The sequence below is a fragment of the Sparus aurata genome, chromosome 15 (assembly GCF_900880675.1).
Source record: "Sparus aurata chromosome 15, fSpaAur1.1, whole genome shotgun sequence".
Lineage (NCBI taxonomy): Eukaryota > Metazoa > Chordata > Actinopteri > Spariformes > Sparidae > Sparus > Sparus aurata.
The window spans coordinates 15,696,825-15,712,876 of record NC_044201.1 but is presented as its reverse complement, the minus strand read 5'-3'; the positions used below and the strand labels follow the sequence as shown (position 1 = coordinate 15,712,876).

At 41.0% G+C, this 16,052-nt stretch overlaps 1 protein-coding gene across 2 annotated transcripts; it reads left to right on the top strand.

Annotated features, from left to right (window-relative positions):
* Positions 1–406: 406 nt before the first annotated feature.
* On the top strand, positions 407–15,969 carry inpp5f (inositol polyphosphate-5-phosphatase F). Of its 2 annotated transcripts, none has more exons than XM_030441249.1 (20): positions 407–544; positions 2,195–2,275; positions 2,752–2,888; positions 3,582–3,710; positions 3,899–4,066; positions 4,174–4,230; positions 5,167–5,365; positions 5,605–5,784; positions 6,145–6,212; positions 7,280–7,404; positions 7,510–7,587; positions 8,866–8,986; positions 9,694–9,822; positions 10,054–10,171; positions 10,263–10,461; positions 10,593–10,664; positions 10,760–10,833; positions 11,017–11,145; positions 11,241–11,328; positions 11,490–15,969. In XM_030441249.1, exons 1-20 carry the CDS (start codon positions 448–450, stop codon positions 12,649–12,651), a joined length of 3,411 nt encoding a protein of 1,136 aa, XP_030297109.1. In that variant the 5' UTR covers positions 407–447; the 3' UTR covers positions 12,652–15,969. The 2 variants fall into 2 exon arrangements, with proteins under 2 accessions (XP_030297109.1, XP_030297108.1); XM_030441248.1 differs by having other exon boundaries at positions 3,881–4,066.
* Positions 15,970–16,052: the final 83 nt, after the last annotated feature.

Sequence of the window (16,052 nt, the reverse complement as noted above, 5' to 3'; positions counted from 1 at the left end):
GGAGGTTGCAGTAATGTTACCTGTACACTGTTGATGACGGCACAGGTCACATGTCATTGTTTGGAGCAGGAAACTGTCGGATACGTCTTGAACGTCACACAACAGCCGCTGGGACATCTTCGCGCTTATTCATGAGTATTTGCATTTAATCTCTCCGGCATGGCTGCGGAACGGGATGCTTCTCCTGTACAAAAGGGAATTTGGTTATCAGTATGCGTAGAAGCGGAATAGACAAATCCGACACGCATCGAGCTGCTGCCGCTGCTAGCTCGCTAGGTAGCTAGCTGCTGTAGCACACCAGCCCGTGGAGGAGACGAGCTAACCGTGGCTAGCCGGTGGCTGTCTGGTTAGCTACAGTTCTCCTCCGAGACGTGGAAGTCGATAATTACCTGTACCTGGCTGCTTAGCCAGCTAGTTGCCTACTTTTGTGTAACGTGAGGGGACAAAATGGAGCTGTTCCAAGCCAAAGACGAGTATATTCTTCAGAGTGGGGACCGTGCTCTGTGGTGCAGCCGAAAAGACGGGACTATGACCGTCAGACCTGGTACGTACTGGATGACAGCTTTCACTGCTGCTACAGCCGGCCATTTACCTGAAACTGATATTTAACAGTTGTAGCTATGATGGTGAAATAATATATATGTATTTCAAGGTCTGTCTGGAGTTGGCTGACAGTATTTTACAGATATTTCTTGTCACCATTTCTGTAAAAACACCTCAGCGGGTCAACTAGTGTAATCCGTTACACGTTCATCTCTAAAATAAACCTTCTTGTAATCATGTAATCGGTCTGAATCATCCTGCTACCTCACACGAAACAAGTTAGATGGCTAAAAAAAGCTAGGGACTGTTTAATCTGCCAAGTCTCGAAGCCATCGTCCTAGCTCTCGTGCCAACACCCCAGACAGACTCCAAAGTTATTGCTTTGCTCCTTATATGAACAATTAAAGGGTAAGTCTGACCTTTAAATTCTCCTTTAAAGTATACAGACCCACTACAGGACTGTAAGGAGGTTGAATTAACAGGATTGTAGCTTTCATGTGTGCTACTTGACTTATGACAGCTTAACGTACTATGCTAACACTGTGTGTTGAGCATAGAAAGCTATAATGCCGTTCTCATGTACAAGAACATGAAGGCACAATAAATACAGGCTCAAACAAGCATGTTAAGTGTCACCGTAGTGACGGCTTTTGGCATCACAACTTGGTCACATTGCAGAAGTGAGCAGTGTTGCTGTGGCTCATAGCTGTGACAGGAAAGGGGCTTGCTTTTGTATTAGAAGAAATACCTTGAGAATCACCTTTTCTCAGCTGAAGTGAAAGAAGTGCTGAACTCAAAGAAAACATTTGTTACGAGTCACCGGAAGACTGTGTGGCTGTCTCAGGCGAAGTCGTGGGGCTGTGCAGCCACCCTGAACAGGTTTTTAGTTGCACTACTGTTCCATTATTTAATTGGAAAAAGGGTTTCCACTCCTCACTGGTTTTCCACTGAACTCTCAAGCACACAGTGAAGTATTTCCATTATATTCTAAGTGGAGTTTTGGTATTATTTCTGTTAGTATTATGTATTGCTTTCCTGTAAGACCTTTCCTGCGGGGGCCTCGCAGCCCATTCCTGTGTGCATGCAACTCTCGGCTGGTGGAACAGGAAGAGTTATTGTCTGAGGCTGCCTTCAGTTGATTTTCTCCACCCTTAGCCACACCCTTCCCATTTTTCCAATTTTCTCCACTGTGTTGTTTAATCCGTCACCAATGATAAGCGTTCCAGTTTCCTTTTAGTCACCAAGTTGTGCACTGTAACTGAGCTCAAACTCAGCCTGAAACTTTCAGTACATTGAGCTAGTTTTCTCCTTGATAAAAACTTTCTTAATAAAGCAACACTAGATTGTTTTAAGTGTAATAGTTGCCCCTTTCATGCTAATGTGCATGAAGAATGACCAACATGGAGCATACAATCTACTTAAAGTCTTTATTCTTTGAGGTTAAGGGTGATTTACTGGGTTTAAAAACAAGTGATTGGAAAGATTGTATTGCAGATTATTTTCATAATCTGATTAATTGTTATCACATTTTTTGGCTCTGTACCTGCACAATATGTTTGATTCTGCCTGCTTTTCTGGCCTTAAGCATATGTTGCTGAGCTGAACTGCTTCATCATTGTTTTGATGTTTTATTTCTGTATTTTTATTTCAGCGACTGACCTGCTTCTAGCTTGGAATCCCGTGTGTTTGGGTTTGGTAGAAGGTGTTATTGGCAAGATACAGCTTCACACAGGTAAGTGGAGAACAAACATGATCATTTCACCACATCTGTTTTTTTGTTGTTGTTATGTTTCCTTTTTCACAGAGCACACACACTCTTGCCAGTATTTTCTATCTGTGTGCACCAGACGCTTGAGGTACCAGATCATTCAGTGCTTAGTATGTTTCTTACTCACAAGGAAGTGTGGTGGTGGTGGTGATGATGATGATGATGATGATTCAAATTGATGATAAAAGTGATTGTGTTGATGCCTCTATGGACATCAGGGTAGGAAGTTATGCCTTTCACAAGAAAAATATGAGAATCAGATTATTTAAGTAATTCAGATTAAAATGGTTTATATATTTATCTACCAGATGTCTTGTGTAACCTTCTTATAAAATCTGCAGTTAATGGCTGGTGTGCAGCTGCTTCCTTCACACCTTAAAGAATGTGACAAATTCTGCACCCATGACGCAGCTCCCCCTTCTTCTCTCTCCCCTTGGCAGATCTTCCTCTCGGCCTCGTATTAATCCGCCAGAAAGCACTCGTGGGCATTTTACCAGGCGACCATAAAGTCTATAAGATCACCAAGATAGCTGTCATTCCTCTTTCTGATGAAGAGCCTCAGGAGCTCGAGCTGGAGGTGTGTATACTACTCATAATGTAATGAGACAGGAGAAGCAGTTTTCATGGGTTTTAATTACTGCCTTCAGCCTCCGTGACAATCAGCATAACAGCGCTTGTGAGAATTGGTTTTTTTAATGCATCCAAGAATACCGTGTATGTATGCATAAGCATATGATTCATCTCTGATGGGCTGGCAGCGGTGCAAAATGAGGGTTTTTTGTATTTGATTTTAAGATCAGTTTCACTTTCTCCCACACTTTTGGAGTTACAATTGAGTGCAGATGTAAAATCACTGTAATTGATCACAAAGGAATATTGCTAAGGTTTCAGTGTTTCAGGGGAGCTTCATGGACGGCGAGACAGAATATTTTCAAGTGAGTAATCCAGACAAGGTTGATCGTTCCAGGATAGGTTTTTAGACCCTGTCTTGTTGTGCGTTTCCTTGTACTGCAGAACGATCATTCCAGCCCTTTTGTGCCCTAGAAATCCAGTAGAAGAATGTAGCTGTTAGATTGTCAGCTGTTTTAGTTTAGGAAAATGAGAACCATATAGATTTTTTTTTTTTTTTGGCTTTTTGTAGTGGGTAGTAATGAACTATTTGTTAATTTGTTTGTTTTGAGAAATGAAATTACATTTCTGTTTATAGATATAGCTATAATGTTTATAAGAGATAAAATGGATACATTTGATAGGGGATCCTCTTTTTCAGCTTTGCAAGAAGCATCACTTTGGAATCGACAAACCAGAGAGACTGGCCCCGTCTCCTGATGATTCAAAGTTCTTGATGAAAACTTTCAGCCAGATCAAATCAAATGTGGCTGTGCCTATCAAGAAAAAGGTATTTTTATCATCATACACTTTATAAAAAACACATTATATCATCCACAAACCAATACTTTCAATTTTACCTGTCTTTCACACTTTCAAAAGCTTTAAAGTTCTTATAGGGTTTTGCTTTTCTTTGCTTTGTCAGCTTAATGCTCTTTTCTATCCACCCACCCAATCCAGTATTCCCCTGCCTTCCAGGTCAAGGAAAACAAAGAGAAGGAACGTCTGGAGAGGCGGCTGCTGGATGAGCTATACAAGATATTCATGGACTCGGACTCCTTCTATTACAGCATGACCTACGACCTGACAAACACTGTGCAGCGACAGGGAGACTCGGATAAATCCAGTTTACCCCTGTGGAAACAGGTTTGGAGATACACACATTTCACGCGTTGCCTTATTTTTCTAAAAACTTTGTTTAATTGAAGAAACCCTTACATTTCATTGATGGTAATTTTGATTCTTTCTGACAGGTGGATGACCGTTTCTTCTGGAATAAGCACATGATCCAAGATCTTATTGACCTTCAGGTAAATCATTTTTGAATGCCACTGGTTATTGTTTGCTATCAAGATTTTATTCTTTGACAATCAGTGACACAGTCAGTGTTTTTCTGTACAACTGTCAGCCCAAATAGCGTAGCTTGGCCTGCTGTGACAGTTGAATGTTCTGATAACTACCAGAGCTTTATCAGAAGAGTATGGAAATACTTGGTGAATAGAGGAGGCAAAAGTACTGAGCTATGAAAGATTACTCCTGTTATATTAATGGTGGATGTAAAGCTGTACTTTCAATTATTATTTTGTTAACGCGGTGATCATGAGATCACAGGTTAATTATTTCATTATCTTGAAAAAGAGCTTTGTTATCTCAACACAATCAGTTAATAAGCCTGTTATTTTATTACTTATAATGTTCATCAGCGATGAGAAGTGCCATGACGGCTACTTATTTATATACATACCTAATGATACCATTCAGATGTCCACCAGTGTTGGTAGTTTCTTTTCCTGTTCCTCTATGTCAGTGGTTGGTGGTTGTAGCCTACTAGACAGAAACACGTCTGCTTTAAGTTGACTTCTGTATCTAATCCCTCACAATAAATAGCCATAATGTAAATACCCTCATATCACATCATAGAGAAAAACATTCTAACAACAAATAGCAAAAGTTCATATGGTTTGCTTTGAAATTTCCACAGAGCAGTGTGTGTATTTCATGGTCCACTTGTGTAAATGTTACAAGGTCGTTTTCTTGTGATAAATTAGCTCTTTATCTTGAGAAATGTGCCCTTGTTTTTTCTTTAGCTTTGTTACCTGAGATAACACAATACTTAAGTCATGATCTGGAGATAACTGCATTCAAAAAAACAAAAAAAACAATTGCAAGCACGCCCATTTTAGGTTCCTCACTTGCTTATCAATCTGGCAAACAGGAGCTTAATCTTCTTGTCCCTTTTGCTGTAGGTGCCAGAGGTGGACTTCTGGGTGGTACCAATCATCCAGGGCTTTGTCCAGGTGGAGGAACTGGTGGTGAACTACAATGAGACATCTGATGAGGAGAGGAGCAGCCCTGAGACCCCACCGCAGGAGGTCACCTGTGTTGATGACATTCATCCCCGCTTCACTGTGGCCCTGATTTCCAGACGTAGCCGTCACCGTGCTGGTAGGGCTACAATTACTATCAGCATCGCCTAGAAACTCTGCCTCAACTCTGATGAAACCTAATTAAATAGGCCATGTTGAGTAATTAGGACAGATTTTTACCTCACAACTTACTAGGGTTTCTCTCTCTAAAGGCTTTGAATAACTTGGTAGACAATTAAGTTTTTGTTCTCCTCCAGTGAAGCATGATCTGTGATATAAATAATCTGAATCATGTTGATGCACTCTCCTTGCCCAAAGGGATGCGGTACAAACGCAGGGGAGTGGATACTGATGGCCGTGTGGCGAACTATGTTGAGACAGAGCAGTTGATCCACGTGCACAGCCACACTCTGTCCTTTGTGCAGACTCGTGGCTCTGTGCCTGTCTTCTGGAGCCAGGCTGGGTACCGCTACAATCCCCGGCCACGCTTAGAGAAAGGTCAGTAAATCAACATTATCTTGCACACAGTATTATATTGGTGGTACATCAGAGGATTGTTTGATCATAGTGGGCCTTTCATTTCCAGTTTTTTTTTTCTGTAGTTACACCATAAAAAAGACATTTCATTTAATACTAGTGTTCTCTTTGGGTTTTAAATATGTTTTTGATATTGATCAAATATGATTTCCCATTGTTCAGTTGCCTATAAATGTACTTTTTTGTAAGGAATCTTGATCAGGTGAATCTAAACTTATAATCTTGAAAACAGCACAAATGCTCGCAAAATATACTTGATGTCTTTGACCAGATTCACTTATATGGAACTCATATATGTGCATATTATTTCTATTGTTTCAGGAGAGAAGGAGACCATGTCTTACTTTGCTGCTCATTTTGAAGAACAGCTTAAACTCTACAATACGCAGGTGGGTTTGCTTTGCCAGAGTGCATGCTTGGGTATGTGCTTAGCATAGTTATTAGCCCCATTCACACTGCCTTTTGGATGCGAGGACCCTGCGCCAAGTCCCTGCCTCCGTGTCAGTGTGAATCTCTCGGAGGCGGCGAGGGGTGAAATTTCTCTCCGGCGCTGATACTCCTCTGGAGGTAGTATCAGGGGTGCATTATTGGTGAGCCGAACCAGTGTGGATAAGCCATCTTCATGTATTGAGGGCGTGTCGATCGGATGGTCTTTTAACTGCACAGGTCCCTCGCTCAAATAAATACAGAGAAATGTCTCACAAAGCAACGTTACATGACCAAACAACAGTAACAGAGTAACATTAACTGTCTTTGGCAAATTGGTGAATCGTCCACCCTCCTAGCCGACCAACTCTTTGTCACATTTCTGCCTGAAAAACAGCGTCTGTAATTCATCACAAACACTCACCAAGTGTTTGTGATGAAAATAAATCACCGCGACTGTCAGCCCTGCCGACCGAGACTTCAGTGAACTTTTCCCCAGAAAACAGCCTCCCTCCCCACCAGTGACAGAGTCACCAGTTTGCTTCCAGTTTGCTTATGGCAATTATGCAATTATGTAATTTAGCGCGAAAAACGTAACTTTGTCACTTTCCAGGATGTTTGGTGGGTCAGGATCTCAATCACTACACATTATAACAGCAACCATATGATTATAAACTATCCGTGGGTTTAGATTGACAGGGGGGACTCCCCCCCCCTTAGATGGCATATGATGCCGAACATAACATAACATGCTGCACTTGGTGTCACTCCTCTTATATCAGTCCAGACTGACAGGGTAGGAGCACAGATTGCTAATTTTAGCTTTTAAAAATTGGAAATTGGATTAAGTCAACCACTTGACCTTATCTGACAAATCAGCCATATCTGGTTGACATGGTAACTTTTAAAAGTCAGAATGTAGTTGTCCTTCCTTCAATATTTAGCCTCCAAGTGTGTCTCCACAGTAATGACTCAGAGGGGCATAATTGTTTGACACAAGGCTAATGGCAGCTTTTTATTGTTTGGTCAGGTCATCATTAACTTGGTCGATCAAGGTGGACGCGAGAAGATAATTGGTGACGCATATCTGAAGCAAGTCCTTCTTTACAACAACCCAAAACTCACATACGTTTCGTTTGACTTCCATGAGCACTGGTAAGAGAAACACTTGCCTCACCAGTGAAACTTGTTCAAGAATGTATGTGTGAGTGAATGTATTCATATACTTCCCCTTTATGCTTCTTATATCCTGTTTCTCAGCCGAGGTATGAAGTTTGAGAATGTGCAAATACTGACAGATGCGATCTCTGACATCATCACAGACATGAAGTGGGCTTGGTAAGTATCATGTCTGTTATTTGTCATTTAAGGAGAAATGCTTGTTAACATGAACCTTTGCCAATCTTCATTATGTCATGATTTGTTTTTACAGAAAACAATAATCAACCTCTAATAGCTATAGTGTGTTTGTATCAGTAGTTATGTTTGTATCTGGCATTAAAGGAGAGATATGCATTTTCAGGTTCATAATTTTATTTTGGGTTACTGCTAGAATAGATTTACATGTTCACAACGCTCCAGTTTTCTCATACTGTCCAGTACTGCAGCATTGTAGTCCCCCTCCATCTGAAACGCTCTGTTTTAGCTCCTGTCTCTTTTAGGCCCTGCTGGATACCCAGTTTGCTCTGATTTGTCAGTTTGTACATCCCTAAGCCAGCACCACTAATAGGCATACAGTTATGCAAATGTGTGACATAGTGACAAAGTGTGATGTGTGATGTCACAACTTTGCTGAATTAAAGGTGGGACTACTGATACGGCGTTCAGGAGCATTGGGCCTCATTCACCAATATCTTCTTAAGAACCTTCTCAGATTCTTTCTTAAGTTGTTCTTAAGAGGTTCCTTAAGAAAACCCTACGTCAGATTCACCAACTCGTTCGTAAGCCTCAGAATTGTTCGCAGCTGTGTTCTTACATTGATGAAAGCCGCAGGAGCAATATATATGCCATTGTTTTGTGGGCCTTGGATGGAGAAATGCCTCGTATAAATATGGTGGGGGGTTACTAATTGATGGCATGTTTCTAATTTACTTGATTTATCTTAAATCATTGGCACATTTAATTTATTTTAGAATTTAAATTCTTTGTAAATTACCAAAAATATGAAATAAATAAATAAATGAATAAATATGACAGAATTATCACTGTAATATTGCATTTTATTGAACTACACAAGAGAAGAAAACACAACCATGCCAACATTTCGGCACTGAAATGTGCGTAAGAGTACTCCTGAGTGTTCGTAGGATTTGTTCTTGCCTAAGAAAAAATCCTAGATAAGAAAAAATTCATGAATGCCACAATCTTCGTAAAATCTTCGTAAGTGGGACTTAAGAACAAACTTGTTCGTAAGAACAGTTCATGAATGAGGCCCATTGTTTTCTGTGGGAGCTTCTCTTGGTGTGGACTTTGACCTTTTTAACTTTCAAGATCTTTTACATGCACAAGAAAATAAAAAACACTAGAGGAAATGAGAAAACAAAGCAGAATTGGTCTTGTTAAAAGATTATTTATCCTATGAATGCATCTTATGATGAATGCATCTTCCTCTGTCAGGGTGGATCAGGCCGGAGTTATCTGCAAGCAGGAGGGTATCTTCAGAGTCAACTGTATGGACTGTCTTGACAGGACCAACGTGGTCCAGGCTGCTGTTGCTCGGGTGGTGATGGAGCAACAGGTGAGATGTGCCCCAGGCAACTAAATGACCATGAATTCCCCTTTATACATAACGTTCAGTATTATGTAAGTGCTGCTTTCTAAATGTCTTTACTAATTCCTGTACAATTGACATTTAGACTGAAACTGACTGAAATGGTCCTTATCAAATGTTTCCAGATAGATAAACTTACTACTCAGTCTTACAACACAGTATATTTTATAAATTACACCAATATCTGTAATATAGAATAAATCCTCAGGAAAAGTCACTGACTTTGTATTACTGCTTACAAAACTGTGACTACAAAGTGTTTTACTAAAGATGTAATGTGTATCAACGAGATGCACTCGGCAACATGAATCCCTGTCTCTGTTAGTTTACTTTGTACTTGTGCAACAGATTTCTGACATCTGCATACATTTACTCTTCAGCTCACACAGATCTTAGACATGTTCTTACAGAACTCAACAGGAAAGGTATCAGAACATATCTGTTGTGTGCGCCAACACAACCATAGTTTATACCCCCAGCTCTTTTCAGTTTACCTCACCATATTCATCTTGGATTACATTTAATGATCAAAAGTGTTATTTTGCTGCTTATAGAAGTAGATATTATAAGCTGACTTTTCTTGCTGATGCAGTGTAAACAGAAAGATTCATTACACTGCACTCATAATTTTAACAGCACAGTGGTGGACAAAAATGCCTCTTTTCTTCCTGTAGCTGAAGAAACTGGGTGTGATGCCTCCCGAGCAGCCTCTGCCCGTCAAGTGCTACAGGATTTATCAGATCATGTGGGCCAACAACGGAGACACCATCAGCAGACAATATGCAGGCACAGCAGCGCTCAAGGTAACGTCATTATCTTTACTTTACATCAGTGTCAGTGTTTGCTTAAACAAACAGTAGTGTGTCAGCTTGTTTTGGCCCAGTCAATAGATAGCTGAAGCTTTAAGGCATAAGCTTTCTCAAACAGAAGGACTCATCAATTTATGAAGTGTTGCAGTAGATTAAACACATCAGAATGACAAAAACTTAAAGGTAAGTCAAAATGTGTATTAAACAGGGTTTGATCTGTTTTAGGGAGATTTCACCAGGACAGGCGAGAGGAAACTGGCTGGTGTGATGAAGGATGGTGTGAACTCGGCCAACCGCTACTACCTGAACCGTTTCAGGGACGCTTACAGACAAGCAGTCATTGGTAAGGAAAAAACGGGCTGCATGTTAGAGCTTCTAGCTGTACCGATGTGGTCCCAAAATTGTTCAGTGATTTACTCCTCTCAATCCTGCAGACTTAATGATGGGCTTGCCAGTGACGGAGGACCTCTACTCAATCTTCAGTAAGGAGAAGGAGCATGAAGAGAAGGAGAAAGAGAGCCAGAGAGGAGCACAGGAGCAGGTCAGCCTCCTGCTGCAGACATACATGCAGCTTTTACTGCCTGATGACGAGAAGTTTCACGGAGGTTGGGCCCTCATCAACTGTGACATGAGGTTAGTGGCTGGCTGCCCTTAGTAGTTATTAACTTCTTGGCATCATGGATAGAGATGATTGTACTATTACACTGTTTTCAGTAGTTTCTGAAGTTCCCTTTTTATGATACTGTTCTCTTATTTACCACCAGCCTGATCGATGCAAACAACAAAGACGTGGATGTGCTGCTTCTTTTGTCCGACAAAGCCTATTATATTGCTTAGTAAGTCTGACTTTAAATTGAATTTAAATTCAACAGCTTTCTTTAAAAAAAATTCTCACAGATTGACTAATGTTTGTATTAATTTTTTCTTGCAGCTACGATGAAGAAGCAGATAAAGTCAACCAATACCAGCGGCTCAATTTAGAGGGTTTGGAAAAGATAGAGATCGGTAAGAAGTTGGGCTCAAAGCAGAAGTGAAGGTTTCTGTTACTCACTGAGTCACCCAACACTTCCCAAAAGTGTACTTCACAGTTTCTCAGTAACCTTTTAGCAATATCTCTGCTGATTATGATTCATGCAAGGAAAGCACATCACTGAAAATGGAAGTTGCAAGTTGTGTTTTTTTTTGCAGGTCCGGAGCCGACTCTGTTTGGGAAGCCAAAGTTCTGCTGCATGCGTTTGCATTACAGGAATGAGGAGACGAGTGGATACTTCCACACGTTGAGAGCAGCAACACGAAACCCTGAGGATGATGGAAAAGGTAGGATGTGGTTCTTTAATCGGCCAGAAAAGAAAACTTTTTAGATCATAAACTCTGCATATAAAGATTGAGACTAACATTGTGATGTATTTCAGACACGTTACAATGCATAGCTGAGATGCTTCGAATAACTAAACAGGCCACAGGGCTGGACCTGCTTGTGGTTGAAAAGAAGCTGGAGAGGTGAGTACTACTTTGTCATTAGGGTGATCAGTCTTCATAAATGTCTCTTTTTCACCTTTTTGAATGTAATGAAGATATTCGCAGCCATCAGAGCAGAATGTCAGCTTTTAATGACTGGAGCTGTAGGAAACATGCTTACACTGTTTGCATGTGTGTTCCAGGCGGCAGAGTAAACCTCATGAGGATATAATGGGCATCCAGAACAAACCTGCTGACCAGGGACAGGGTAGCTCGGGTTTGGCACAGGGCAAAAGTTTCCTCCTCAACAAATTCTCCTCTCTCAATCAGAAAGTGAAACAGACCAAGACAAATGTGAACATCGGCCCCTTCAAGCCCCTCGGGAAGCTTGGCACCTTCTCTAAGCCTGATGTAAAAGTCAATTTCCTAAAGCCAACTATGCATGTCAACCTGTGGAAGTCGGACAGTAGCTTGGAGACATCAGATAACAACCCTGGGGGAGCCCTGAAAGATATTGGTGATGAGCACTCTGATATCTCCTCCGACTCTGACTCCTATAATTCTGATCCAGAGCACCCGTGTTCTGGTTCTTTAGAGAACGTGGACTATGTGCTGCCCAGCTGCGGCATTGTAGCATCAAACCCACGACTGGGCAGTCGCTCCCAGTCAATTGGTAGCGTGGAGCTAAATATTCCCTCTGTTATCCGGGTTACTGGCTGTGATGGGAAGCAGGAAAGCCCTTCTCAACTTAGTGATGACAAGTCCCCAGGGGCCGCCTCGGTGGCTGAGGAAGCCATCCTGATTGACTTTGGTACTCCCATCGATGCCTACTGCCACCAATTTGTCCAGGATGCACAGACCAAACCTGTTGAGGTGTTTGGAGAGCAGCCGCCAGCTGCTGCCCCCCTACTCAACCCTGTGTTGCCTGTGCAGAATAAAACCCCAGCAGACTCGGACAAGCAGCCAAGCTCTGAGCTGCAGCATCCGCAGGAGGAGCCCCAGCTCCCCAGGCCATCCCAGCTAGATGTCGAGACCACTACCTCCAATTCCAACCTTCTCGCCGTCCAGAAGCCGAGCTCTGCTGCTTCAGGAGGCTCTCAGAGGAGTCTGGGTTCACAGATGGAGGGCAGCCTCGGCCCCTCGCCTGCCGACAGCAACGGTAGCCGAGTGGTGTCCCCCTTTGCCAAGATCAAGAGCTCCATGGTCCAGGTGGCCAGCCTCACGCAGGCTGGCCTCACCCAGGGCATCAACTTTGCCGTAGCAAAGGTACAGAAGAGCCCAGAGCCAGATGCTGTCAATGAAGCCCAAGAGAACGAGCTAAAGGCAATGTTTACACAGTGCCAGACCAGGATCATTCAGATCTAGTGCTTACCTTGTAGCAGGACTTTGTAGTGGTGCGTCGTGTAGAAACTTCCAGTGTGGTAGCAGTAGCAAAAGCTTGCACATAGCGTCACTACGCGGCCAAGAAACGCGCTCCTAAATTTTCCCCATGTTAAAGATTACTCTTGTACAGAACTCAGACATACATTTTAAATCCCGACATGACAGTGACCATGTTTACATGCACATAATTGTGGATTTCCTCTTAAAAGAACACTGGCGTTGTTTATATTAGGGACGTTAAGCTAATGTCTCTTTTGCCATCCAACCGTTGCAAACTGATTCTTACTTTTATTGTTTAATAATCAGTCTTCATCAGTATATTGCTTTCCTTGTGAAAATAACAATAATTGCGATACCATGACATTTCTGTTATGTATATCTCAAAATACCAGTACTAGGGCTGCACGATATATTTAAAAAAATCATTCTGCTATTGTTTTGACAGTTTTTACAACTGCAAAATGATTTATGATTAGTGGAAATGATAACTTTTGCAATTTCCACTGAAGTATCAAACAAAATCATGACTAAATTACTTTTTTGGAATTCTATTCAAAACAATCCGGTTTTCTCACGTATGGAGAGCAAGAATTATAGACCAGGGAATCTCTGCAGCATAATACTTTTATCTTTATCAAAAAACTGCAGCTTCTTGTGATGTGGATATTGGCCTTAGCCATAATGCAGTTTTGATCATATTTTGACTCATTTGTGCAGCCCTACTCTGTACCTAAGCTGAGTATAAAAATGGCATATAGGAAATGTTTGAGTATTGAGTATTTAAGGAATCTGCTCTAATTCTTGTGTCTATGAAAACCTTTGATTTAAATGTTTGTGCATCCAAATCCTAAATCACTCCAGAAATACTGCCACTGTTGAATAGTTCAGTTAAGCACTGTTTTTTTTTATCATATGTCGATGATATCCTCATATTGGTCACAATAGGACATAACCTAGACATAATAAGGTATTTAGGTTTGAAACTTGTGTACTTCCAGAGTGGTATGCAGCATATATTTTGTGCATGTAAACATGTCACTATCCTTCATGAAAAAAGAAAACGTTCTTTTAGCCACATCGTTGCATGTGAGGTTAACGGTAACAGCTGACAATGACAAGGCAGGTAAACATGAGCTGCATGTCGACAGACCAATTCTGACTTTATCATGTACTGTATGTCATCCTGCACATTTTGTGACATAGACCTCGTAATGACCCAATTTGTAACAGTTGTTGTAGAATCCAACCAAATATCTTTTGTGAGTGACTCCCAAAGGACAATTCAATGTTAACTATTACCCTTTGTATAGCCGTCAGGAACTAGACGACATACTGTACGTAGTAATATCTATGTAATATCCATGTTGTCAGGTGTAACTTAGAAGATATACTGTTATAGAAATAATGACTACACAAGACCTTAGTAAGAGTATCCTGGTTGTCGATATGTACAGTGAGTATTGTATGTTTATCTGTTCCCTGAGTAGAGCCTTCCCTTCAGCTTTTTGTATTGATGGCAGGGTGGCAGCTCGTTCAAAGAGGTTTGAGCATCATATTTTGAAAAAGAAGGGCCCAGTATGGTCATTGCTAACCACAAATAACCAGAAAACTACTGGTTGGAGTTGTTTTTGATAGATAAATGTATTGAAATAACTGTTCTGCTAATGGTTTTACTAATTAACTATGTGGGTTTGTACGAACGGAGTCCCCGGCCGGCGTTGTACGTTGACGTTGCATGTTTGACAAAGACAGTGGAGTAGCATATAGTAGGTATATATGCAATTGCACCCACCCAGTTATTAGAAACACTGACGCTTTATGCACTCCCCAAACTGAAAGCATATTTGCCTTAACAGGGAATTTAAGTGGGATTATGTATATCAGGTATTTATGGCAAAATCTACCTTTTTAAGTCCATTCTAACATGTTACATTTGGTGTACTGTACAAACAATCATGTTCAGGGTTACTGTATATCATCATGCTTTATCTTGGGATGTTTCCTCTACTGGCACATACATTCTCCATGGAAGTGAACAGGTGTTGTGAGTTGGCTGTGTGTATGTGCTGTACAGTTATGTGTGAGGTTGTGTGTGAGAGCATCCCCGCTGCTACTGGTATTTAGGAGTGCTTGCCTTAGAGCTTCTATTCATATTTGTGCTATGAATTTGTATTGCTTTACGTTAACTGCAAGAAGTGAGGTTTTGCCCCTTTCGTCACCAATTGAAGGGAGAGTTCACCCCAAAATCGAAAACATACATATTTTCAAATGTCTGTTTTTTATGTTTTGAGCACCATAAGCCGAGAGCCATCTAGTTCCATTATATTAGAGAGAATCCGACATCTCTGCCGACGATATCTCTAAAGCTCCAGGTAAGAGGAAAAATATGTCGTTTTGATTTTGGTGTGAACAGCCCCCTTTAAAAGGCGACATTAGCTTGATAGTCCTACAGAAAAAATAATGAACCATCGCCACTTTATCCCTCTGCTGTGTATGTTTTGTCTATTTATGATAAATAATAATAATCTTGTTTGCCTCGAGCTGAAATATCCCAAGATAAACCGTCACACCTTTCATATTTTTGTGTTACATTTGCCTGTTTTTTCTGCATTACGCTCGCTCACCAGCAGATACAATGTGGGATCCTTGTATATTTTATGACTTTAACTGTGTTAAGTGAGACAGTGGGCTGCTTCGTGGGTGCTACATTATATAGTTATTGAACCTGCTGATAGTGTGTGGTGCTGCCAAAGCTTTAAGGTAATAGCTGTAATGCAAAGTTTTAAGTGCAGGGGGTAAAAGGTGTTTTTAGAAACTTTTCCTTCAGGAATCGCAAACACTGGAGCAGTTCTCGAGCAGAGCAGAGACATATTCTGTCCTTGCTGCATTAAGCTACAAGGAACAGTAATCCTCAACATTCCTGATAGAGACCACAATGCTAGAGTGTTGGTGTCTGGTTTTTATATGCAAAAGCCGGCAGTTATATTTGATCCTATATTTGCTGGGTGAGATTTTTCTCCTTTCCTTTTGTTTACACCAAGTGCTTTTGCAACCACCTCTTCATTTGTTGTCTGTGGTTGTCCTCCCCTCCAATAAGAACCCCAGACCATAACAAACTATCATGTGAAAAGAGGTCTTAAAGCATTTGATTTGCACTGTTTAAGCACATTTTCTAGCATTAGAACCATTCCATCCAGATGTCTGTGGTCATTTCTCTCCTCTTTACCAACTGACTGTTGTCATTGTTTTCCACGGTGTACTGAGATTGTATTGTATATTAAAGTATCCTATTTATTCTTATCCTCTTTGGGTGTGTTACTTGATAACAAAGTGCACTGTACAGTTTTTGTTTAGGAAGATATTCCATTGGAATAAAAAGTATG

Bases quoted from the DNA above. Each gene is read 5' to 3' on its own strand.
- inpp5f (XM_030441248.1), top strand. From the start codon at position 448: ATGGAGCTGTTCCAAGCCAAAGACGAGTATATTCTTCAGAGTGGGGAC. The intron at 10,462-10,592 runs GTTAGTGGCTGG...ATTTACCACCAG, and splicing joins CTCATCAACTGTGACATGAG to CCTGATCGATGCAAACAACA. The intron at 10,665-10,759 runs GTAAGTCTGACT...TTTTTCTTGCAG, and splicing joins AAAGCCTATTATATTGCTTA to CTACGATGAAGAAGCAGATA.